General features: G+C 45.7%; 9 protein-coding genes across 11 annotated transcripts in view; 6 read left to right on the top strand and 3 right to left on the bottom strand.

The window, feature by feature from the left end:
- The window catches only part of LOC126558812 (uncharacterized), a 174066-nt gene extending 158152 nt beyond the window's left edge, over positions 1-15914 (bottom strand). Inside the window, exons 1-4 of the mRNA XM_050214883.1 lie at positions 15742-15914; positions 15283-15671; positions 15050-15203; positions 14859-14980 (exon numbers count right to left, since the gene is read on the bottom strand). Of these exons, the coding sequence (XP_050070840.1) occupies positions 14871-14980; positions 15050-15203; positions 15283-15671; positions 15742-15880 (792 nt within the window). The 5' untranslated portion in view covers positions 15881-15914 and the 3' untranslated portion in view covers positions 14859-14870. The remainder of the gene's footprint in view (positions 1-14858; positions 14981-15049; positions 15204-15282; positions 15672-15741) is intronic.
- The window catches only part of LOC126557604 (protein arginine N-methyltransferase 1), a 724795-nt gene that overhangs the window by 568881 nt on the left and 130886 nt on the right, over positions 1-25028 (top strand). The window lies entirely within an intron of this gene.
- On the bottom strand, positions 138-614 carry LOC126559526 (V-type proton ATPase subunit e 2-like). Its single transcript, XM_050215695.1, has 3 exons — positions 487-614; positions 352-399; positions 138-279 (listed from the first exon to the last, which is right to left on the bottom strand). Exons 1-3 carry the CDS (start codon positions 582-584, stop codon positions 138-140), a joined length of 288 nt encoding a protein of 95 aa, XP_050071652.1. The 5' UTR covers positions 585-614.
- LOC126557463 (sodium-independent sulfate anion transporter) lies at positions 4427-6459 on the top strand. The gene is made up of 4 exons (XM_050213250.1): positions 4427-4588; positions 4653-5081; positions 5152-6103; positions 6177-6459. Exons 1-4 carry the CDS (start codon positions 4427-4429, stop codon positions 6455-6457), a joined length of 1824 nt encoding a protein of 607 aa, XP_050069207.1. The 3' UTR covers positions 6458-6459.
- Positions 8486-25028, top strand: part of LOC126558443 (phosphate carrier protein, mitochondrial-like) — a 92794-nt gene continuing 76251 nt past the window's right edge. Inside the window, exons 1-3 of the mRNA XM_050214464.1 lie at positions 8486-8891; positions 9417-9757; positions 9835-10208. Of these exons, the coding sequence (XP_050070421.1) occupies positions 8526-8891; positions 9417-9757; positions 9835-10180 (1053 nt within the window). The 5' untranslated portion in view covers positions 8486-8525 and the 3' untranslated portion in view covers positions 10181-10208. The remainder of the gene's footprint in view (positions 8892-9416; positions 9758-9834; positions 10209-25028) is intronic.
- Positions 12863-14263, top strand: LOC126558452 (phosphate carrier protein, mitochondrial-like). The gene is made up of 3 exons (XM_050214473.1): positions 12863-13222; positions 13493-13833; positions 13904-14263. Exons 1-3 carry the CDS (start codon positions 12863-12865, stop codon positions 14247-14249), a joined length of 1047 nt encoding a protein of 348 aa, XP_050070430.1. The 3' UTR covers positions 14250-14263.
- Positions 16174-25028, bottom strand: part of LOC126558402 (sorbitol dehydrogenase-like) — a 286926-nt gene continuing 278071 nt past the window's right edge. The window contains exons 1-3 of one of the 2 annotated variants that reach the window (XM_050214414.1): positions 17330-17423; positions 16452-17262; positions 16174-16377 (exon numbers count right to left, since the gene is read on the bottom strand). In XM_050214414.1, the coding sequence (XP_050070371.1) occupies positions 16200-16377; positions 16452-17262; positions 17330-17423 (1083 nt within the window). In that variant the 3' untranslated portion in view covers positions 16174-16199. Of the gene's footprint in view, positions 16378-16451; positions 17263-17329; positions 17424-25028 lie in introns of those variants that run through there. The other variant, XM_050214415.1, reaches the window with a different exon arrangement.
- On the top strand, positions 19379-20541 carry LOC126558384 (sorbitol dehydrogenase-like). The gene is made up of 2 exons (XM_050214394.1): positions 19379-19441; positions 19509-20541. Exons 1-2 carry the CDS (start codon positions 19379-19381, stop codon positions 20535-20537), a joined length of 1092 nt encoding a protein of 363 aa, XP_050070351.1. The 3' UTR covers positions 20538-20541.
- LOC126558377 (sorbitol dehydrogenase-like) lies at positions 21727-24449 on the top strand. Of its 2 annotated transcripts, XM_050214387.1 has the most exons (3): positions 21727-21991; positions 23526-24181; positions 24266-24449. In XM_050214387.1, the coding sequence occupies exons 1-3, from the start codon at positions 21737-21739 to the stop codon at positions 24447-24449; spliced, it is 1095 nt and encodes a 364-aa protein (XP_050070344.1). In that variant the 5' UTR covers positions 21727-21736. The 2 variants fall into 2 exon arrangements, with proteins under 2 accessions (XP_050070344.1, XP_050070343.1); XM_050214386.1 differs by lacking the exons at positions 23526-24181; positions 24266-24449 and adding an exon at positions 22718-22907 and having other exon boundaries at positions 21727-22647.

Here is a 25028-nt window from a genome sequence, read left to right as displayed (position 1 = left end):
CCCGATGTTTAAAGGGTGAAGAAAGGTGTACAGGGAACTTGTTCGCAATAGCATAAATGATGGGAATGTTTCCACTGGTTGTGGATCTTAAATGAGCGTCGCGTTTTTGATGTTATACGCTGCTAGATTACAACCAATTAATGGTCCGTATGTTCGGGTTGATATCCCTCCATATCAGGCAGGGGATTGCCCCACTCACGTGCCATGATCAAGATCGTGTTCTGGTGCAGCTTTGGGCCGATCAGAGGGTTCATCTGAGCCATGTAGCAACACAGCCAGCTGGAAGCGAAGGAGTGAAACAAAAGAAATATGAGAATCACGATTAGTTCTCTATGCAAGGCAAGCACTTACAATAACCAGCACGTTGCTGCCGTTAATATCAGCACACACTGGACGATCCTGTAAGTTAAAGAGGATGAAATTCACGGTCAATCAAGAGCACATTCAACCATATACATCCCCGTAATTCACGAAGGCTATACATACCCACGGTTCGGGCCCTTGGGTGCAACAATCGGTAGCACAATGCCCACCACACCGAAGATGGCAGAGAAAATGATAATCGGCAGCGCGGAAGCACCCATCGTATTATGGTTTTCGGGAAAGTTTTGCGATAGTTTCTGCCCACTATTTACCCCGTGCACGGGATCGATCGATTTTCTGCGGACCAAAGTTGCGAAGAGAAATATATCACATGACAGACCACGGACAGTGACGTCACGGATTGAATGTTTTTGTTGCTGTTAGCTGTCAGTTTTTGTGGATCATACAGACTGACAGCTGTCAATTTATGCCACCGGGGGTTTCTTGTTTACATTTGCGTGCGGCTGTTTCGGCGAATTTTTTCTTTGCACATTGCATATGTTGTAAGCTGCATGGAATACGGAAAGAAACCGGACAGGAATGGGTCGCTTTGCCAAAACTATCTGATGCAGGTCGAAAAGTGAAATGAAATCGTGTAATTTGTATCATAAAGGTTCGTTTGCAATGCTGGTTGACTAGTTAGGCGACTATTGTATCCTGATATACTGTGATCTTCGATGAAATCTATGATCGTACCGACCGGTAAGTGAAGGTAAACAAAGTTCTGCTCTTCTGCGTGTGTCTTATTAATGTTTAGCTAACTTTAGTGAACTTTTTGTTACAAGTGAGATTCTCCATTGAAGGTAACGATTAACGATGTGCTTCCTAAGTGTAGCAAGCGGCCGTTATCCGTAACCTTATCATCAATGTGTTCTGGTGCGTGTATGATAGACATAGCTTGGTAGTTGAATCAGGTCAGCGCTTGTTTTGCAACATCAACAAAATTATGTCCCATTAAGAAGCACAAAAGAAATTTATTAAGGAAGTTGATCATGCCGTATCTATTTCCTTGAGACTTCTATCCATAGCAGAACGTATCGTACGGTTCTACGGATACTCCCGATATAAACGTAAAGTGCCGAATGATGCTTCAATCAGTGATAATATTGATTAGATTGTTTGGATAAAGATTGTACGCAATGTAGTGTGTCTGGTTTAACTCCGTCATCCGTTTGCTATCTCCCCATGTTTTTCTTGCAGGATGTTTGCAGCAATGTTGACTCAGTTGCAATTTGATCACCTATCACATTTGAATGGAGGTTTAAATTCAAAAGGAACGCACAACCATGCTGATTGAGGCGTGAAAAAGAATTTCGCACTACTGTAGATGTCCACCGTACTTGATAGTGGACAAACATCGATTATAAATCGTAACTCGGCCAAATTACGCAACGCGTGTTGACGAACATTGACCCTATCTGCGGGATTGGATTATCGTCAATAGATCCTACTATAGCACATTCTGCATCGTGATCGTGATCGAGAAGCTGATTTATTCTACCTAACTTACAGCTTATTTATTCTACCTAACTTGCAATTTCAAACTGTACTAAAAAAAAAGGATAAAGAACCACAAAAATATCCAGTTCTCTCCCGTAAAGCGTGAGAGTTTCATGTACCACCCCACCATCATTGGCTCGCATCATCGCTGAAGCGCCTTTCCCACATCCCCCCTTAACGCACATCGGTTCCGTACGCGGGAGGTTTATTTTGTTACCGCACCGCCGATTGAATCGCGCTGTATCGTTCCAGACGCCGAGGCGAACAGGTTCGAAAAGCTTTAGTCTGCTATCGAAACCGTTTCGGCAACGCCACATTTACTAGCAATCAGTTTGGTAGCGCGTTCCTGAGCGTCAACGAATATCGTTTAAACGTAACGCATTGTGACGCATTTTATCGCCACGTGCGCACATGGTTCAAACACAGACGCGGTTAAAAAAGTGGTTGTTTTAAACTGTGGAAGAAACACGAGAACCCAAGTCTAGTGTTCACCCGGTTTAGGGGCATGAGGAACTTTTAGCCTGCCGGCGTTAGAAGTAGAACAGTATAACGGAACACGGGTTTCTTTTTTAATCGGTCTTAGCCCTTAGCTCTGCTTTGGTAAGTGATAATTAGTGAAAGTGTTCCGTACGTTTTGAAATTTGCGTGCCTAGGACAAACGACTAGAAGCGATGTCACATGTGCCGTCCCCAGGTTCTGTGTAGTGTGTAGTTCTGAGCAGCTCATGGTTAGCCAGTTCGATCATCCTGGATCCTTGGCATCATTCTTCCTCTATACAGTGTAGTGAATCACGCCGAACGATTGGCAAATATTGTACGCATGTTGATCACGGTTCTTTTTTTTTTATTCTCAAACCACTCATCTCTCATTCGAATGGCCACAACAGCATGGAAATAAGTCGCATGATTGCCTCGAGTTTGGTGGTGAATAATGGCGTGCGACGTTATATTCTACCATTTCGATATGGAAGAACCGTTTCATTCCGATTCGATAATGATGGTGATTTTGTATGCTTTGGTTGATTGTCGTTGTCCGCGTTTGCACAGAGGAGCAGCGCGGAATGGTTCTGCACGTGTGGATTTAGCTTTGCCGCACGAGTTGTGAAATGATTATTAGTGATTGTACAAATAAAATGGTTAATAATAACTCTTGATAGGCGTTTACAAAAATCAATAGGTTGTAAAAGTAGGTTCAAATACAAATTAATCAAAACAAGATGTCAATTGACGCACTCGTGGACTTCAAGGTTAAACGTAACGAAAGAGGGTCATAGCGTAGTGTGGTTAAGCCCTTTTTTTTGTTAATCTTACGCATCTCAAACACAATCTCAGTTTGATCTGGATAAGACCGGTTCGTGCTGGATGATGGGTAAAAATTCTCATCTTCCTACGATCGAATCTCTGTTCTACCGACGAGGTCTCAAACGTGGCGAAATGCGTTCCGATTCGAGAGTCTTCGTCGGGTCCGGCATAGGTCAAAACTCGCGAAAGCGTTTGTCCAGAATTTGAGCCCTGAGTTCGTACACGCAAGGTTACACCAACGCCACGGAAACTTGTTAGGGTGTGAAAGGTATTTCAATCCACGAAAAGAAAAAAAAAAAACACATAAATGGGCTCGTCTCGCCGGAGAATAATGTGTAGTGTTCGGCTCGGTAAGGATTGGGAGTATATTTTGGTAAACACTTGATAGCGCTATAAATCCTCTCACTCTCGTCGATCGCGAGGATCACATAAAGGGGTGCGCACCCTTCCAAAACCACCAACCCAACCCTTAACGGTCGGTCAAGCGTTGGCCGGTTTTAAGCCGGTTTTTTGGTCAAATCGTCTTCTTCATCTTCGTAAACAACATGAACATGAATTTGAATGAGATATTTACGAAAAAAAAAAAACAAAGTTAATCATGGTAAAAACCCACATGCGTATGCCCATATGCTTCGTTAGCAAAAATTGGCTATTTTGGTTGCGAATTAATTGAATTCAAAAATGAGGATTAAAAACAAGTCAACTGTTCTTGGAGTTGTTTACAACGCACGTGTTTCTGTTGGCTTACCGCTTGATCGTTCACAACGTTGTTGTATCTGATGAGATAAAATGGAAGATGTACAATATGGCTAACACCACATGCTTCTGTTTCCGTTTGCTGAGATTTACGGTGATAAGCAAGACACTGTTTCTATGAACGATCTTTTCCTTTGTTGATGGTGCAGGGTACTTAGAAAAGTGCTTAGAATACAGGATGGACAATTGCATATTGGGACACACTCGTTAGTTTGTGTGACAAAGTACACTTGGCCTTGAAGAAGATCACTTGCCACTGAGTACATAGTTATCCGTAACGATCGCAGACATTGAACTTCATCGCCAGATGCGGCTGTATACCGTCGATAAAGTCGAACACGAAAACAGTTGTGTACATACATACCCAAAGAATCGATTGTAAAGCTAGTAAACACGATAGTGAGATGCTGATGTACTAATGGAATATGTACATTTACTATCACTTTCGAAGCAGATTCAATACGTGCCGTGCGATCCCCCCGAAGAGGCTAAACGCCCGTTAAAACATGGGCCTGACACGTGTGGAGCGTGTTGTTCCCGGAACCCGTTGGCTTCGAGGGTACACGGCACAGTTTGTGGTTGCAGATCTGATCGCTGGAATCACGGTTGGATTGACGGTACTTCCACAGGGGCTGGCATATGCAACGCTGGCCGGTTTGGAACCTCAGGTAAGAATTTACTGCTTAAAAAGAATACTATGTCTCCAAATAACATTTCTTTATTCCTCCCCAGTACGGTCTATACTCTGCATTTGTTGGTGGCGTTGTGTACGCTTTGATGGGCGGATGCCGTGAAGTCACCATTGGTCCAACCGCTCTTCTCTCTCTCATGACTAGCCGACACACGGGATATGGTGGAGAGTCCGGTCCTCAGCTCGCCATACTGTTATGCTTTCTGTCCGGTGTTGTGGAGCTTTTGATGGCCGTTTTGCGGCTAGGTGCACTGGTAGATCTCATTTCCCTTCCCGTAACGGTAGGATTTACATCAGCCACTGCGCTGATCATTGGTGCATCTCAGCTGAAAGCACTGCTCGGTATCCGTGGTGGTTCTGGATCAGGATTCGCTAGTACCGTGCGTACTGTGATTGAAAAAATGCCCGAAGCACGTGTAGCTGATAGTATACTCGGTGTCGTCTCGATCGCAGTGCTGTTGGCCTTGAGGGTAAGATTTATGATTAGGAAATATCCACCGGAGACTCGAAAGCTCACATATGTGCATACTCTCGTTTTAGAAATTGAAGGACATCAAGACACCCCCGGATGCAACGCGAGGACGCAAGATATTGGGACTCGTTTGCTGGTTAGTTGCAACAGCACGGAACGCGCTCGTCGTGTTGGTGACCAGTTTTGTCGCCTTTTACTACGACCAGCGTGGCGAACGTCCATTCATCCTAACCGGCACGGTCAAGAGCGGTATACCGGACTTTCAACTGCCACCATTCAGTACAGTTCTGCCGGGAGGTGGAGGCCCGAATGGTACGAGCCCCGTACAGTTGGGCTTTACCGGTATGATCGAGGAGCTAGGTGCCTCGATTGCACTCGTACCAATCATTGCAGTGCTGGGCAATGTGGCCATTTCGAAAGCATTTGGTGGAAGTGGTATCAATCCGACGCGCGAACTGGTCGCCCTGTCGTTGAGCAACATTTGCGGTTCGTTCTTCAGTTCCTTCCCAGTTACTGGGTCATTTTCGCGCAGTGCCGTAAATCATGCGAGTGGTGTGAAAACACCGATCGGTGGCATTTACACTGGTGCCTTAGTGCTGTTGGCACTGGGTGTACTGACACCCTACTTCCAGTTCATCCCGAAGGCAGCACTAAGTGCGGTGATCATATCCGCGGTCATTTTTATGATTGAGTACGAAGTTATCCGGCCGTTGTGGCGTTGCAGTAAGCGAGAGTTAATTCCGGGAGCAGTAACATTCGTGTTGAGTTTAATTGTCGGTGTAGAGTTGGGTCTGTTGGCTGGGGTGCTGACCGACCTGGCGTTTGTAGTGTATCGCACAGCACGGCCATTGCTGACGGTTAGCGTGGCGAATACCAATCCCGGTGCGCAGTACATTCTGATCCGTCCAAATCATAGCGTTATTTATTTCCCTGCGGCCGAGTGGGTACGAAACGTTACATCGAAAGCGATCAAACAGCACGGCAACATTCCGGTTGTGTTTGACTGTCGATTAGTGAACGGTGAGTTGTATGAGCTTTTTTTGTATCGGCTTATATTATATTAATTATTGATTTACGTTTATTTATTTAATAGAATTTGACTATACTGCCGCAACCGGGCTGCAAATGCTGCGCAAAGAGTTGGAAAAGAAAAAGATTCCCCTGATCATATACGGTTCATCCAGCGAGGTAAGGAAGCTGCTGCAGGAAACGTTGAAAAGTAGCTTGCTAGAAGTTAGAAACGATGATGAGCTAGAGACGTTGTTACAAGAATTGTCAACTGCCGAGGGAGGTAAGCATGAGTTGCGTGAAGTCGTTGCACCGCTCCTATCGTCCGAACGTACACCGCCCATCGCTGAAATCGAATTGTCCTAAGTCTGTATCTTAAGTGCATTTAATGTGTTGTGTATGTGTCTGTTAATGTGTAGGTAGATGTATTTGTTTCGTTCTCCGTATCGTTTTATGTTAATCGTACGTAATCGTCCAACCATTCGGCAAGCTTTCATTGCACGTGCTATATAAAATTGTGTATGCAGCAGTGTTGATGTTCCTTTCTGTATCCTCTATCCCCGACGTTCGCTTATAGGTGTACGATAAAAAAACGAAAACAGAAAAACAAATGTAAAAGCTCTCCAGGACAGCGGTAATATTTGTCTGAAAACGAATCTACTCCTTGGATAATAGTACCAATTGGCCGACAACTCGAATTTATTGTTATAGTACCCATGTCCGTACACTAGAGAATGTGTATATCGATTTAAATAAATTAAGCGAAAATAAAACTATTTTATCGTTCAAACTTTTATACTGGTTTTTTCTGCTGGAAGAGAGGAACTAATATTAAGAATCTGAAAATTTTGTTTTCGCTATGGGGTCTTCTATTGTTCTTAATAATGTTTTTCGATATTTTACTATATTTCCACAATGGTTTAACGGCATTTTCAAATTAATCAACAGATGCCCGGATAATGCGATCAATAGATGTCTGGATCCTGGAAAGGATTATTTTAAAGCTTTGTTAGAAAAAAAAATCGTAGAATAAATTTAATTGATCGTTCCACATCTAAATGTTTGTGTTAATTACAGTTACTATAACTTAATTTAGCTATTTTTCTTAGCATATTTCGTTCTGTATGCGATTCTCTCTCTATCCTTCCAGCTTTGCTGGAGCGGATTACATCGGAGCTTTTGTTCCGGCTGGAGAAGTACCCATCACTAGACCGAGAAAAAATCAGCCAAAAGCTTTCAATCGAAAGCCAGCCATTTGCGGTGCCTGATCTCTTGTCTAGATTGAGCCGGTAAGTTCGTGTGTTTTTGCAATAGAAATTGGTCAAAAATATATACGAATATCATAATTGCAGTCCAGGGTAAAGTATGATATGCTTGTGGTGATGTGAAGCAATTAAACGTAATACCATTGTTACTACGTGCTTTAATCGAAAAGTGTAATTGTGCTTCAAGGCCATCCTGAAGTGATTTTCAGCGGTACAGTGCATTGTGAAAATTGTGGCATAAAAATCGATACACTTCTGAATGGAAGAATAGTTGTTGCTGATTAGAAAGCGGTTCTGTTGTGACAAATATTGTCTTACTATCAGTAAAATCCGCTGCAAAAGCCCCTCGTATCTAGAACGTTCCGGCGATGCTACGCAGTCAATTCCACGTGACAGAAACACTCCTACCTCCTGTATTTTGTGACTGTCCGTGACGCATTCTCCTCTAGTAGCGGACGCATGCACCGGTTTCATGTTTGACACCAGCTAAAAGCGTTAATTGTCCGTTCAATGTTCCTAAACGTGTGAACGGAGGAAAGTCGAATGGCTTTCGGCTGGCATTCGCGTTGAGTTAGCTTGCAAGGGATGAACCAATTCCGCACCCTTATTTTTGGCAAGCTTGCAAGTTTCCAGTCATGAGCAAAGCGCTTACGACATATTGCGGCTTTTTTCGGGACGGTTATATAATGAGCTCGAGGAGTTGGTCGTTACCCTGACGCTCTGTAGTATCCCCGTTCTGGAGGATGATCAAGTAGTCTAAAATGTTTATTAATTACAGTTCACTAATAACACTCTTTTTCTACAGTTTTTTTCATTGTTTTATGGATTTTTTCAAATAATCTAATTAGGGAAATTGCATTAGTAGATCAGAAGTAGTATTTTGTGAATTTAAAATTCGATTTTACATAACCCATCGGAACGGGGAAAAAGTATGTTTTAGTAAAAGTCTTGCCCGTTATCTTATCATCCACGTAGCTTCGTTGCTAGCTACCCGACTGATAGAGAAGTCGCTTGTGCTTCCTTTTTTCCAACTGATGTCGTAATGTTCGCCTTGGCCACTTTGATATCGATTTAACACTAGAGAACTGGCTTTAAGCTAATCGTTTGTTGTATTTGTGTTACTTCTCTCTTCCGGACAGGTGTCGCAAGGAACAAAGATTCATTCCATCATGTTTGCCGGACTACTGGATGCCGCACGGAACTCACCCTTCCGCACACCGTTCACACGTGTCCATTGCGACGATGGCAGCGCGGAAAAGGCCGTCGTACCCGGCCGCTCGGTCCAGGCGGCCGCTAGCCGCGAGGTAGAGTTCGGTTCGAACGAATTCTTCGGTCTGTGCGCGGTCGGTGGTATCCTGTCGTGCGGTATCACGCACACGGCCGTCGTCCCGCTCGATCTGGTCAAGTGCCGGCTGCAGGTCGACCAGGCCAAGTACAAGAATCTGTTCCATGGATTCAAGGTCACCATCGCGGAGGAGGGAGCTCGCGGTTTGGCCAAGGGATGGGCACCGACCTTCTTCGGTTATTCGGCACAGGTATGTGTGTATGTTTGTGCATAGATAAGAACCGCATGTCATGTCTCACGTGAGGGAAGACGCATTTCTTTTATATAGGAGCCGCCCATGACCTTTCTGGGTGTAGGAAAACGTAACCATGTGACTTCTACTTTAGAGATACGTGGTTGGGATTCAACGGTGTCTAAATGCAAGCTGTGCACGGTCATGAGATAATTCAGTTCGTGCGAGTTTGTACCTCAACACTACGGTGGAATGTTGTATGAGTAATTGAACTGGCCTTGAATCGGTTCAGTGTAGACATCATGCATCTTACGCAATCTGCCGTGTGGCCGTCTAAAAATCGTGTTCGCACTCTATGCGGTTCGTTGTGTATTGGCATAAATCAATAATGCATAGTGAAGATGACCTATTTTGTTATCTAACTAAAGTTCGCTCTTCGTTTTACGAAGTTCGTTTTTACAACGAACATCGTAAAAACGAAATAATTTGCAGTAAAACATTTTACACGTGTAATAAAAAATATTTGTCTAATGTCCTTTCTAGGGTGCTTTCAAATTCGGTCTGTATGAAGTATTCAAAATCCAGTACGCTGGCATGATCGGCGAGGAGAATGCCTACCTTTACCGTACCTGGGTGTATCTGGGAGCTTCGGCTTCGGCTGAATTCTTCGCCGATATTGCACTGGCACCGCTGGAGGCGGCCAAGGTTAAGATCCAAACCATGCCAGGATACGCCAACACGATGCGACAGGCAATGCCGAAAATGATGGGCGAGGAGGGCGTGATGGCGTTCTACAAGGGTCTGGTGCCGCTGTGGTGTCGTCAGATCCCGTACACCATGATGAAGTTCGCCTGCTTCGAAAAGACCGTTGAACTGTTGTACAAGTAAGTATTACTATTCTCATCGCCTATGCTCTGATCCCTCTTAATTTAACACTCGTGTGCCTTTCTCTTCCTTGCAGACACGTTGTACCGAAGCCACGTGACCAGTGCTCTAAGGGTGAACAGCTGGTAGTGACGTTCGCGGCCGGTTACATTGCCGGTGTGTTCTGTGCCGTCGTTTCGCATCCTGCCGATGTGGTCGTATCGAAGCTGAACCAGGCCAAGGGATCGTCCGCATTCGATGTGGCGAAGCAGCTCGGATTCATGGGCATGTGGAACGGTTTGACGCCGCGTATCATCATGATCGGTACCCTGACCGCCCTGCAGTGGTTCATCTACGACGGTGTGAAGGTAGCCCTCTCGATCCCGCGCCCACCTCCGCCAGAGATGCCAGAATCGCTGAAAAAGAAGCTGAACGTAGAGTAATTCTTTCCTGTGAAAGGAAATCATGTTTGTGATGGTGCCACAACGTGGTAGTTTCGTGCTGAGTAATTAAATGGAAGCAAGAGGGTTTTGGTTTTGTACCAAGGAAAGCATGAAAAATATGTTGGTGAATGTTATGTGCGCGTGTGTGTGTGTAACCATGATAATTATGTGCGAAAAGAAATGGTTCTAAATCGGAGTTTCCATCAACCTGGATATGATATTGAAGTGTGAAACGAACCTTTGGTTCGGTACAGTACTAACGACGATTATGTTTTACCGAAGAAGTGACCACGTGTGTGTATGTATATGCGGCGGATTGCAATTAACCGTTTTGGGAGAGGGAGAAGTTTGCAGTGCGAAAACAACAACAACATCATCGTGAATAAAGTCCTGAAACAAAGTGAATTACGCTACGATTAGTAAACATAAGCTTAACGTGTTTGGTGTATTTCTGTTGCTATGTGAGAAATGTCCTTTTTTATGATTCCTGTCTTGAATGTGAAGTTTTTTGTGTAATATCGAGATAAAAGCATAAAGCCAAAGGACGATAGTAAAGTGATTGTGTTGGAAGCAACCCTTTCGTTATGTAACATTCTCTCGTGGCCTTTGGCCCCGTTTTTGACCTAATTTGGGTATCGAATTATATGTTTCACTTACTAACACTTGTTGGTCAGAAGAAACGAAACAAGCGTAGTATTGGTTTCGTTTTCTTCTAAATCGCTTTTTTGTGTCTTCGACTGGGTTTATACTGCCAATGACAATGGCTGGCGGAATGTCCTTCATCAGCTGATAAAAATGAAAACATTCGGTTGATGCATTCGTTGTGCTTTTTACACGCTTGGTGACGTTATCGATCGTAGCGTCCGATTTTTCTCATCTAGCCGGGGCGCATTACCACGGTAACTGAATGTCATCACATGAGGGCACACACTCGCGAACAAATAACGAAGGTTTTCAGCACGGGACACAGCACTTCCTCTCACTTGCCGCTGGTGTCTTCGCTTTGCGTTGGGGAGCTATTTCACTGAGAAAAAAAAGAACAAAAACACCACCCCCCATTAAATTTTCTCTCACTGTTTACTGATGTTACTCTCATCTGCTCATCTTACTTTCGCTCCTTTGCAGTTAGCAGCAGCATGCTCGCAGAATTTTCCTATATTGAAATAAATGGAAAACGCGATGGTCTGTAGGAGATTTCACAAATACACACACGCACACATACATATGAAGGGATCGGCAAGAGCACCAGCGCAACCAGCCAGCCAGAGTACCAGTAGCTGAACGGAACACCGTGGTTCAGAGCGACCGTAGCACGGAAAGATCTCGCATCGCAGAAGGCGACGGAAATTGAAGGTAAATGCACAATCCCCGGCTGGCTTGAGCCCTACGGGAACAACGATAACTAGAGACCTCCGTATCGGATGTTTTGTGTGGTGAAAAACGGAACAACATATTGTGTAAAAGTTTTGTGCAAAAGAGTGGACAAGAAGCGGAGTTTGAGTGTCCTTTTGAACGAAACTTCCGTACCAAATCCTTGCTCTACGACAACAATTGGGGAAAAATCAGCTCGAAGAAGAATCAATTATCCTTGTCATATGCAGATATCTCCATGGAAGTGCATTTTTTCGGATCATATTTAGAGGCCAGCTTGATGTGCTGTTTGGTCGTATGGATAAGCAGTAAAGGCGCTTGAGGTTATGTAACCACAGGAACCGTTCGGGTCGGGCGTATCATATGTGATAAACGTTCCCAACGTTGTATCGTTCATAAACCAAGTTTCAAAATTAAGTTAAGCCAATGAGTGTAAGTTCTGTAAAAATGGCTTGGATAAGTAAATGGAACCGATTACATCAAGTATCGTTTGCGCGAAAAAGAAGCCCGGGACAGTGGATTAGGAAGGAAGAAAGGAAGCAAGGTGATGATGCATGCTGCCACTGTGTGCGCCAATGTCGTCTTGTTGCTTCGCGAGTGGAGCGAAATTTAATTTTAGATACACCGTCGTCGTCCTCGTCCTACTCGTCAGTAGTGGCAGCAGCCGCTGACTGCTTCGCCTTCTTCCGTTGGCAAGCATTTCGAAACGACGGGTTGTTCTTGAACTTGGACAAAAGAAGCTATCCCGATGCTGGTTCCCTCACTGTTGTGCAGTACGACCCCACCGGTATGATGTTGGATCGTAACCCTTTGTCCGAAGACACACTCACTTCGAAGATGATGGAGAAGGATTGGCGGTGGTGATAGCGAAAGTGCTTTTCTTTGGCATCAATTAGACAATCGAGAACGGTGGCCACCGTGTCGATGGTGCCATCGCACATGTTACGGTTACAACTATTTTTACGAGCAATCGAATCAACCGAACTGTGTGAAGAAAACACAAAAGGAGGACATTATGCAACATTGAACCTTTTTCGGATCTGTGCCGTTCATGCCACAACCCTAGAATGTGGACTGGTGAGAGATACGGTTGAGGGTTTTGTTTATGCTGTGACGTGGTATGCCATTACGGAGCGTGCTGATGACGTTCGGGGTTTCGGAACAGGGCAGATGACTGACTTACATAATGATGGGATGAATTCAGAGGACTGAATCCTTGCAGGTAGTGATGATTATTTAATATTTACTTTCATGTTTTATTCTCTTCTCTAGCACACCTAAACCGAGTAATTCCAACCACAGCCACCAATCATGTTCTCCGCACTGCTGGACGCTGCCCGTAACTCGCCCTTCAAGACGCCGTTCACGAAGGCACAGTGCGAACCTGGAACCGTTGCCCCGGTTCGTGGTCGCTCGATTGCTGCCGCTGCCACCGATGAGGTTGAGTTCGGTTCGACCAAATTCTTCCTGCTTTGCGGTCTCGGTGGTATTATTTCCTGCGGCTCGACGCACACCTTCGTGGTGCCGCTCGATCTCGTCAAGTGTCGGCTGCAGGTCGATCAGGCCAAGTACAAGAATGTGTTCCACGGATTCAAACTGACGCTGGCTGAGGATGGTTCCCGTGGTCTGGTGAAGGGATGGGCACCAACCTTCTTCGGTTACTCGGCACAGGTATGATAAGAGTAGTGGATTATTGTTGCAGAACTGAACTAATCCTAAAGCCATAGGTATACAGGTCGCACATTGCACGCGTGGCAGAGTTTTTCCTGTCCTAGCGACGGCCAGATAATGAATACTAATAGACTGAGCACACAAGTGTCACATTGTGTACTACAATAGCCAATACGTGTGATCTTGCGATGACATTCTCAACCTACTCTTATCAGTTCCATCATCGTTATTTACTATAAACGCTTCTTCCCTGCACTTCCCACTTCCCAGGGTGCGTTCAAGTTCGGTCTGTATGAGGTGTTCAAGGTGCAGTACGCCAACATGCTGGGCGAGGAGAATGCCTATCTGTACCGCACCTGGCTGTACCTGGGGGCATCCGCTTCGGCTGAGTTCTTCGCCGATATGGCGCTATCTCCGTTCGAGGCGGCCAAGGTTAAGATCCAAACCATGCCAGGATACGCCAACACGATGCGTGAAGCTATGCCCAAGATGATGGGCGAGGAGGGTATTATGGCGTTCTACAAGGGTCTGGTTCCGCTGTGGTGTCGTCAGATCCCGTACACCATGATGAAGTTCGCCTGCTTTGAAAAGACCGTTGAACTGCTCTATGCGTGAGTATATTGCTGTTTTGGTATAAAAGATACTTGAGTTAGAATTTAAAAATGAATTGTTGTTTTGCAGCTATGTTGTGCCGAAGCCACGTGACCAGTGCTCCAAGGGTGAGCAGCTGATTGTAACGTTCGCGGCCGGTTACATTGCCGGTGTGTTCTGTGCCATCGTGTCTCACCCGGCTGATGTGGTGGTTTCGAAGCTGAACCAGGCCAAGGGTTCGTCTGCGTTCGATGTGGCGAAACAGCTCGGATTCATGGGCATGTGGAATGGTCTGATGCCGCGTATTATCATGATCGGTACCCTGACCGCCCTGCAGTGGTTCATCTACGACGGTGTGAAGGTAGCTCTCTCGATCCCGCGCCCACCTCCGCCAGAGATGCCAGAATCGCTGAAAAAGAAGCTTGGAGTGCAGTAAACATCCTTTCCTTCCTTTCACCTTTGTTATCCCTCACAACTTTCCTCCACTGTCACCCTTTCTCTCGTTTCCCAAATTCGTACTTTAATATCTTCTGTTAAGGATGAATGTCTTCACGTCACTTCAAACACGAATGCTTCTAATGCCAGTAATTTTAAGAGACTAGAAAAAAACAACAGAAAGCTACACGAACTAAAAACGCCACGTGGATCGTTGTGTTGCCTGCTAAGCCACGTGCGCAAGTCACTTCGCTATGCGGAAGTTTTTTTTAACAACATCGATTATTAAAAGAGTTGTGGTGGTGGCAAAAAAAAAATATCAATATTGCATCGTGTGCAAATTGAAATTTTAAAAGAAAATTTGAACAATCAAGCGGGTTTTTACTATCTATCAACGTTCACAAGGTCACAACCGATGTGTTTGCAGGATTGGTCTGGGCGAGAGGAACTTATCCAAAGAGATGAATCCAACACACATGCATAAACACACCAAAGTCGTTGAATAAAATGGAAATTTAGACGGTACAAAAAAACGAAAACACGTTACGAGGTGGGTTTTTGAATGTTGTCCGATTTAGTAGCTAGCTTACACACTAGTTTACGTGTTTACCAGAGTTTCATTTTATTTCTTAGCTTTGCTCATACGTAAAAATCTATTTTGTGTTTTAATTACGATGTTCTTCAGCTTGTTATTGTAGTCGTTGATGGTCGAGTACTCATTTTTCCAGATATCTACCGGAACAAATAAGATAGAGCCATACGTTACAGGATGAAAAATATATTTTAGTACGCCACACTCACCGTAAAGCAGCTGATTAAAGATGTAGAACGAAAGCATCGATTCCTTCGTGGTACTGTAGCCAAGCTCGTTGATTAGTGCTTCCGTGATAAAGTCCTTCAGCACCAATTCCAAATTTCGGTTATACTTTTGCACAGTCCCACCAATGAAATTTACCTAAAAGAATGTAACTCAAATCATGAAATGATTTTCCATTATCTTCCAAAGTACCTTCCTCGTGCGAACGAAATCTTACCAGCGAAACAAATGACTCCTGATCCGTTGTGATGGATTCCTCTAGCTCTTTTAGTTCCTCGATTCGATTGATCGGGAACTCAACCAGCTTCAGCTCGTCCTGTTCGATAAATTCCCCAATCAGCTCACTATCCGAATCAAGCTCCAGCTTAAGCTCCAATCCTTCATCACCCGTACTGCCTACAATCACACCCCCGGTGGAAGGTATATTAACGATCCCGGTTTGCCGTGCGGCGGCTTCGAGTGCGTCCGCCTGCTGGTTCATGTACACCACATTTTCCAGCTTCTTTTCAATCTCGTCCAGCCGGGCAATGATCGATTTCAACGTGACCGGATCGAACGTGGTGCTGTGCGGATCAGCAAAGGTTTTGTGAATTTTCTGTATAACGGCTGGAACGGGAGAGGGAAAGCGTAACAGACATCGCAATAGCGTTAAAACGGGGTGTACCTGCATACTTACAAATATCATCCTCGTCGTCTTCTATGTCCACCTCGTCGATGCTCGCATTGGTACGGAACTTTTTCACCTCTATTCGGATATCATCGGAAATGTTGAAACTTCTTATTGTGGTGGAGATGTTCGATTGTATCACATTCATTATGTTACGGCTTTTAACTATATATTTTCCGTCTGCAAAAACTTATTGGCAGAACATTTCCATTGCAAAACACGAAATAAACAAAACAAAACAAATGCTGACTGTTGTTTTGACAGCTCAGCGTGTACCTAGTGAGTGTGACAGCTGTGAAGAAATGCATCGCAGGGAACGTGTTGCAGCGAGAGAGGAACAATGTATTTGAAATTCTTCTGCTTCACATTTAATGTTATCAGAAATCCATCCAAACTACACATTATCGATGTAACAAGACGCTCTAGATGCATCCTTTGCTTTATTACGTTCTATCGTACGTACTTATCTATTTCGGATTATTTTTATCTTTTGGTTGTACATGGATCATTACCTTTATTGCACCATCCACTCCGTGGCGCGTCGTATGGAACGCTTTGGCCGTTTCTTCAATGTTAAAATGATGGGTGATAAGCCGCTTTACGTTCACTTTACCGCTAGCCACTAGACTTAACGCCACCGGGTAGCTGTAATACATAACAAGAGTAAAGCCGACATGTTTTTCTCCCATCGAAGCACGAATAACGTTACTCCTACTTACTCGTTACAATACCGGAACACGCCCCGGATATCTACTTCGCGTGCAAGCGCGTTTACCAGCGGTAACTTCACCTCAGGAGCACCCATGCCCACCATTACACCAACCCCACCAGCCTTGGTGGCAAGGATCGTTAGTCTAGCCGTTGCTTCCGCACCACTGCAATCGATCGTTTTATCTGGCGCTCCACCCATAAGCTCATGAATTTTCTTTACCAGCTCGTCCTCGGACGCATCCTTCGGTATGACGAGCGTTTCATCCGCACCCAGCTCCTTTGCTACATCCAGCCGATTTTGAAGCAGATCGGTAACGAGCACTTTACCAGCACCCATCGATTTGGCCACTATGAGCGTTACCAGCCCGATTGGCCCCGCGCCGAGAATCAAAACCTGCGAACCTAGCCCAACGTTTGCACGGCGACAAGCATGCACACCGACTGAGAGTGGTTCCAGTAGGGCTCCCTCCTCCATGGTGACGTGGTCCGGAAGTTTATAGCAAAAGTCGGCCGGATGAGCAAAGTACCTGGTGAGATTGCCATCATATGGAGGTGTGGCACAGAATATCATATCAGCACAGAGATTGTACGCACCACTCTTGCAGTATTCACACGTACGACAACCGTAACCTGGTTCGATCGCAACACGATCACCCACTTGCAGGTGCTTCACCTTGGACCCTACCTTGGTCACAACACCCGAAGCTTCGTGGCCTATGACCATGGGTTTTTTCACGATAAAATCTCCGATGCGACCCCGTACCAGGTAGTGCACATCCGAGCCACAGATGCCTACGACATCCATCTCCAGCAGAACCTCTAAAAATAAAAGGTGAAATAATTACAATATGTAACTTAATTGTAGAAGAAATTCAATAATCATTACCGTCATCTTTGGGCACTGGAATTGGACGCTGCTCTAGACGTAGATCCTCAATACCGTACAGTACGGCAGTCAGGTTGTCAGTTTTGCTGGCCATTACGAAATGTTACGAGTTTCTTCGATAACGGTGCTCCTGCTCCTTCCGACTTTAAAATGCGACTGAAATCGAACCAAGCGAGTCACCCAGCTTTATCTCCCCAGGGGGGATAGCGATAGACCGTTGTTTTATTGAGTGGGCTGCCGATAGTGCTCTTGTTTGACCGCGGTTTATTTATACGGAGGGTGGCCTGCTGCTGTTTTGTTCACGGCACTCTCAGTCGAGCAGCTTGCAGAGGACGATTACCGGTATCACCTTGAGGTTGTGTACCAGGCAGCAAATATGCCTAGAATGATAGAGAGAACCTTCCCTTTACCGATGTTCCAAGAATGCCCAAACCACTTTTTGAACAAATGTGACTTTATATCTTTTTTCTTACTGCTAATGACTAGAATTATTCGAAAAGGAACACGAATTACATCAACTATTGCAAAGGAAGGCACAGCGAGCACTGGTTGGCCAGTTTGTTTACATCATAGCTTGAGTTTGTTGACATCCTTAGGCCATGGTCATATAAAGCAGCAGTTTATCGATCGCCCGAAACTTAATTCGTGTATGGATTTTTAATGTTACTTTCTTCTTGTACACTTGCCAATCATGTAGGAAAGGTTGAACTTATCAAATTATGAATAAAATTTGAAAAAGCAAATATAGACGGCTCAGTATGAATTATGATAGCGGCCCCAGAATCCTACACGAAAGGACCGGTTTCAAATCCTACCTCAATCCTTCATGTATAACCTAAGCTAAGCCTAACAAAGTTGTTTTTTATAGTTTAGTTGAATGAAATTGTCTGAATTATGAATGAAAATTGACAGAAAATAAATATAAGTCTCATCGTCTCAAATTTAGAACCATAAACCATCTGCTGTTACTACAGATGATCACATGTTCTTCTTCCTTTTCTTGCCATCACGACCTAGTAGGTCACGCCGATCGTTAAATGGCTTACTAGAATTGCTGATAACCACATATTTGGATAGTCAGTCAGAAGAGATTTAATCCTAGGTTCTGGTGTGTGAAGACCGGTACCATTGTTGCATTTAACACGAGGCGTCCTGTGTAAATCTTTTTAAAGGATCTCTTGCAGATTCGGAAGCAGTCGGAAGCCTTTACCTGCCCTACGGGTGTCGGTCCCGTACTCCAGTAATAGTGCTTCGTCGCCGCCGTCGGAAGAATTAGGAGAAATCGTGGCTGGCTAACTCGGTCCACGGATGAATACTTCATCTTGTGTTTCCAAGAAAAAAAAAAAGTTAACCCCTCCGACCTGAGCTAAACCGGGGGTGCCTGGTCAGCCATGAGATTCGGAAAAATCTTACGAAAGTAGTTATTCCGCGCTCCTTGCGAAGAGTTAGAGAGAATCCAAATATTTAGCTGGTTGAACTCCGCGGAAGTTCGCGGATAAATACTTCTCTTGGCTAGTCCAAGAAAAATGTTTTACTCTCCGACATTAGCGAGACTAGGGATGCCCGTCGTCCCACCGCGTCATTGAATGGATGACTAGACTTATTAATACCACCTGTAGATCGATAGTCAGTCCTCATTATGAAAGGGATCGGTTCGGATGAGATTTGAACCCTGGTACGGGACGGTTCACTACTCTTTCAACAATAATTAAGCTCCTATTGTACTGTCCCGGAGTTGATAAAATCGGTTTAATAAAAATGCAATTCGATTGATGAACGCTACAGTGAGATGATTAATCTGCACTGCTGAGAACATGTGTGCCATCCAAGAAGGGGCCTTGTGATGGTGATTAGCTTTTCACGTGACTGGCCTTTAGTCCATTTCATGGTGCAGTGTTCAGCATCATGGTGTAGTGTTCATTGATTACTGCTTGTGCGATGGACCAAGCGGCCAGCCTGCATCAGTTGGCGCAATACATAAACCGCTGCCGGATGATCCGGATGTTTCAGTAAGTATTAACGTGAGCTACGAACTGCACAGGGCACGAGATGGCGCAGCGGAAGGATAAAAATTTGGCCGGTGTGGTGTATGGCGTTGAAGATTTCCGTGTGGTGAGTGGTTGTAGTGTTGTGTGCAAAGTGTTACAGCTTGACGCATTCAAAATATTTTACTTGGCAGGAAGCAATCCCTATCCCTCGACCCCGTGATCATGAGGTACTGATCGAGATGGATTGTGTAGGAATTTGTGGCTCGGATGTGCACTACATCTCGCACGGTGGTTTCGGCGATTATAAGCTAAAGGATAAGCTGGTGCTTGGCCACGAATCGTCCGGCGTGGTGAGGGAAGTTGGACGCACTGTGACGAATTTGAAGGTGGGTGATCGTGTCGCGATAGAACCAGCAATTGGCTGTCGTACCTGTCGACAGTGTAAGGCCGGTCGGTACAATCTCTGTCCGGAGGGCATTTACTGTGCGACGACAGGGCACGGGAATTTGTGCAACTTTTACACGCATGCTGCCGATTGCTGCTTTAAGCTGCCCCCGAATGTAACGATGGAAGAAGGCGCACTGTTGGAACCGCTCGCTGTTGCCGTTCACTGCTGTCGGCGGGGTGGAGTCAGCATTGGCAGTAAGGTGCTGGTGCTGGGTGCTGGACCAATTGGGCTCGTTACGATGCTGGTGGCTAAAGCGATGGGAGCGGCCAAGGTGTGCGTCATCGATCTGATGGAGAGTAAGCTCGAGCTGGCGAAAACTCTGGGCGCTGATGCGACCTTGGCTGTCAGTGGACATGACGCGCAGGAGGATATGGTGAAGCGGATCCATCTGTTGCTTGGTACTGCCCCAGACATTAGTATCGAGTGTACTGGGGCGGAAGCGTGCGTACAGCTAGCCATCGCAGCTACTGTGCCGGGCGGTGTGGTGACCCTTGTCGGGATCGGAGCAATAATGCAGCGCATCCCAATAACGACGGCGTTGGTACGCGAGATCGACATCCGAACGGCATTTCGCTATGCAAACTGCTACCCTGCAGCACTGGCCATGGTCGCAAATGGTACGATCGATGCGCTAAAACTCATCACACATCATTACGATCTGACCGAATCGGAACAAGCGTTCAAAACTGCACGGTACGGACTGGATGGAGCGATCAAGGTGATGATCCACTGTCAGCCAAGAAACATGAATAATCCCCAGAGGAAGGTGTAATACCAGGACCGGACTAAGATTCGACGTAATTTACAGGACGTAGCGTGAGAGTGTATGTAGAGTCAATAAATGTTTATAGTATTTACCCTACTCGATCGTATGTCTATCAAATCAACGTGACTGCAAGAATTCCAGGCCTTGCAGTTCCGCATCACGTTCCGTCGTTCGCTGATAGTAAGATGCTGTCAGCTTCAAAGCGTACGCATTTAATGGTTTATTTGTGCATCCCTGACCTACTGCTTACGGTTCCTCGTCGATGCACTCGTCCATCCTTCCGGAGTGGTTTTCGCGATGCTAATGATAGTCGAGGGCGATCTATTATGACACATGAATGATCGCACTACAAGCGTTGGTGGGACGGACGGACAATTGTTTCACATATTTGTATGCGAATGAAGAATCATTGAGGGTAATTTGATTGGCCCGTTGGTTTCAACCCATCTGCCTTGCTAATCTGGCGCAGTATAGGCTGCCGAGTTGGCGCACGGCACCAACGTTTGGGCACCAGTTAGAACCGGTCATGTAGTTTGAGATGATGCTGAAAGTAATATTATCAGCCAGGGCGAGGAGGCATGGCTCACCCCATCAATGCTGACGTATCGACAGCGTCTCCGTTGTGGGGGGTGCTGTCAATCGGGTAATGTAGTTCAATGTACACAACCGATTAGATAACCTCTGAAGCATCATAAAAGTTAGCGAATCTACGCACACCACTGAAGGAACAAAACAAAAACAATGCTCACATTAAAAAGTCCATTGAAATTACGATAACGCTTAGTGTGGTTAGGGTTTATGACAAAAAAAGGTTTTTTTTCTCGCTCGTGGATCATCTCATAATTGCCGCAGAATGTTGCTGCGAGGTATTTAGAGTAACAACAAAATGATAAAGCAATATGAGTCTTCTTTTTCCAAATGGTTATTAAGTCAAGTACAGTACAGTGGAGTTTCGGGTGCAAATACTTACTTCCCTACAATCTACCGGCAATAAGTATTCCCTCTATCACGTACGATTGATGCACCATTCGACAGCCGGTCGCGTTATTATGCAAATATTTGCAAAACTCAAATGACCCTCGACCCGCTCATTTGATGAAAGCAAATAGAGGACACGGTTTTACGGACAGAGGTGTACTATAAAAGGTCGTTTCCTAACTCTTCACACCATCAGTAACGGTGCACGTATACGTACTATCGAAAACATGGCTCCTCCGCAACAGAATATGGCTGCCGTTTGTTACGGCCGGAACGATCTACGGCTGGTGGCGATCGCGATACCCGAACCGGCCTTCAACGAGGTAGTACTCGAGGTGGATAGCTGTGGCATCTGCGGTACGGACGTTCACTTCCTGCGGGAGGGTGGTTTCGGAGATCAAAAGCTTATCCGCCCGCTGGTGCTTGGTCACGAGTCGGCCGGTGTAGTGCGCAAGGTGGGCAGCGCGGTAACGCATCTGAAGGTGGGTGATCGGGTAGCGATCGAGCCGGCGGCCGGCTGCCGTACGTGCGATCTGTGCAAGGTGGGCAAGTACAACATCTGCCTGACCGGGAAACATTGTCCGACGAAGAACCACGATGGCAATTGTTCCAACTATTTCGCACACTATGCCGACTGCTGCTTTAAGTTACCGGACCATGTTACGATGGAGGAAGGTGCCCTGCTGGAACCGTTGGCCGTCGGTGTGTATGCTGGACGGCGGGCCGACATTCGGTTGGGGAACAGTGTGATCATTTTCGGTGCCGGGCCGATCGGGTTAATTTCACTGATCGTAGCGAAAGCGATGGGAGCTACCAGAACGGTGGTGCTGGATTTGGCAAAGGCCAGCAAGCGGTTGGATTTGGCCAAAAAGCTTGGTGCCACGGCAGTAATACCGATCGGACCATCGGACAAAGAGGAGGACATCGTGGCAAGGATTCAGCAGGTGTTGGGTGGACCGGCTGATCGAGTGCTGGAGTGTACCGGGTGCCAGTCGGGGATGAGGATCTCCATCAAGGCGACACGGAATGCCGGTATCGTGTGTTTGGTCGGGTTGGGAAATGAGGAGGTCCAGCTGCCGATGGTGGATGCAATTTCTCGCGAAATTCAAATCATAACCGTTATGCGGTACAACCATGAGTGAGTAGAGTTGAGTCGGTTGAAGATATGTGTGTAGCTCTAACTGTGTATCTTATTACTCCAATACCAGCTATCCGGCAGCCTTAGAAATCGTATCGAGTGGGTACGTCGATGTGAAGCCGCTGGTTTCGCATCACTTTGACTTGAAGGACGTAAACGAAGCATTCCGCGTGGCAGCTTCCGGCGAAGGAATGAAGGTGATGGTGCATCTTACACCGCGGGACACCAATAATCCGAAGAAATTTGTTAACTGAGCAGTAAAAGCGAATGAGTCTATAAATAAAAGCGCAAACGATATCTACGTAACTGGGGTGCCTGGCTGGAAGTAATTATCAATCTGTTATATATCACTGGTATTAAGAAGCTTGGTGCCGAACATATGTCTGTGATAATGCCGTCCATTGAACGGGCATATTGGTTACCTTTATCGCAACGTGATCGTAAACTTGTTTGATTACGCGCGCGCTGTACGACGCCAACGTTGGATGTTGACACAAACATGCTCACAGACTGTAGGCCATCTCTATAAAAGCGACCGTACCTCATCGCACGCGTTTAGTTCTATTACGCTAGGTCGATCCATTTAACCGGACCCGGGTGGCAAAGAGTGTTTTGAACAGTTAACGATGGCACCGAACAAAAATCTAGCCGCCACCGTTTACGGTCCGAATGATCTTCGGCTGGACGAACGTCCCATTCCCGAGCCAGCGTTTAACGAGGTAGTGGTGGAGGTTGATAGTTGTGGCATTTGCGGTACGGACATTCACTTCCTGAAGGATGGTGGTTTCGGGGCACAGCGGCTTATCAAGCCGATTGTGCTTGGTCACGAATCGGCCGGTGTGGTGCGCAAGGTGGGAAGCTCGGTGACGCATCTAAAGGTGGGAGATAGGGTTGCGATTGAACCGGCGGCCGGTTGTCGTACATGTGATCTGTGCAAAGTGGGCAAGTACAACATCTGTCTGGATGGGAAACATTGTACGACGCAGAAGCATGATGGTAACTGCTCGAACTACTACGCGCAGTATGCCGACTGTTGCTTCAAACTGCCGGATCACGTTACGATGGAGGAAGGTGCCCTGCTGGAACCGTTGGCCGTCGCCGTTTATGCTGGACGTCGGGCTCAGATCGGACTGGGGCACAAAGTGATCATCTTCGGTGCCGGGCCGATCGGGCTGGTGTGTTTGATTGCTGCTAAAGCGATGGGAGCTACCAGAACAGTGATTCTGGACCTGGAGCATGCGAAACATCGGCTAGATATCGCGAAAAAGCTTGGCGTTACCGGTGTGATTGGTATTCGGAAGGGGGACACGGAGGAGGAACTCGTCAAACGGATACACGAGATACTGGGTGGTCCAGCTGATCGAGTGTTGGAGTGTTCCGGTTCGCAGCCAGGAATGCGTATATCGATCATGGCTACCAGAAACGCAGGCCGCATCTGTTTAGTCGGACTCGGCAACAAAGACGTACAGCTGCCGATGGTGGATGCCATCTCGCGGGAAATCGAAATCACCACTGCCATGCGTTATAATCACGAGTATGTATATCAGGTTCCTTAGAGACTTGTTTTTTTCATTACCATTGATTGTTAATGTGTGCGTTTGTTTTCCCCCTTTTTCAGTTATCCAGCTGCCCTAGAAATCGTTGCCAGCGGGTACGTCGATGTGAAGCCATTAGTTTCACATCACTTCGAGCTGCAGGACGTGCATGAAGCTTTCCGGGTGGCATCGCAGGGAGAAGGCATCAAAATTATGATCCATCTAGTTCCAAGGGACACTAACAATCCCATCAAATTTACCAACTGAAAAGAAAAACACACTTTTTTTATTGAAGCGTTGTGATAAACCGGGAAAAATGTTTGATTTTTCTCACAATAAAATGCTGGAAAAATGTTTGAAGATTTGTTTTCTCGTAAGTTTATATTTTTTTTCCATTAAGGTACTATTTATTTAATTTAGTATGACGGCTCTACGCCGCATTGTCCCATTAAGGTACTACTTGCTTGAATAGATTATACATTATTCAAACACCGTTAAACTTTGATTGAGATTGTTCATTCTGTGGTGGGCTTAAGAGCTTTAATGAAAGGGAATTTAACCTACGTTTCAATGACCAAAAATGCCTGCAGTTGCATATTAAGCGACGAACATACTTTTTGTATAATCAAATGCATTTTCCGTGATATATCACCTAAATTTTTGATTGATTTAATGTGAAATAAATTCACCCAACTAACCTAAGGTGACGAGAGGAGGGGAAAAGATAAGGAGAAAAACAAAGGAGAGCGGAAGGAGGATAAGGAGAGGGTGTAGTCGAACAAATGGGACGAATATTGGTATGAATATTGGAGGCAGCGAACGGAGGAAACATACAGGGGAATCGAA

This window comes from Anopheles maculipalpis, chromosome 2RL (genome assembly GCF_943734695.1).
Source record: "Anopheles maculipalpis chromosome 2RL, idAnoMacuDA_375_x, whole genome shotgun sequence".
Taxonomy (NCBI): Eukaryota; Metazoa; Arthropoda; class Insecta; order Diptera; family Culicidae; genus Anopheles; species Anopheles maculipalpis.
Note: the sequence above shows the minus strand (reverse complement) of the source record. Positions and strands in the feature narration are given on the sequence as shown.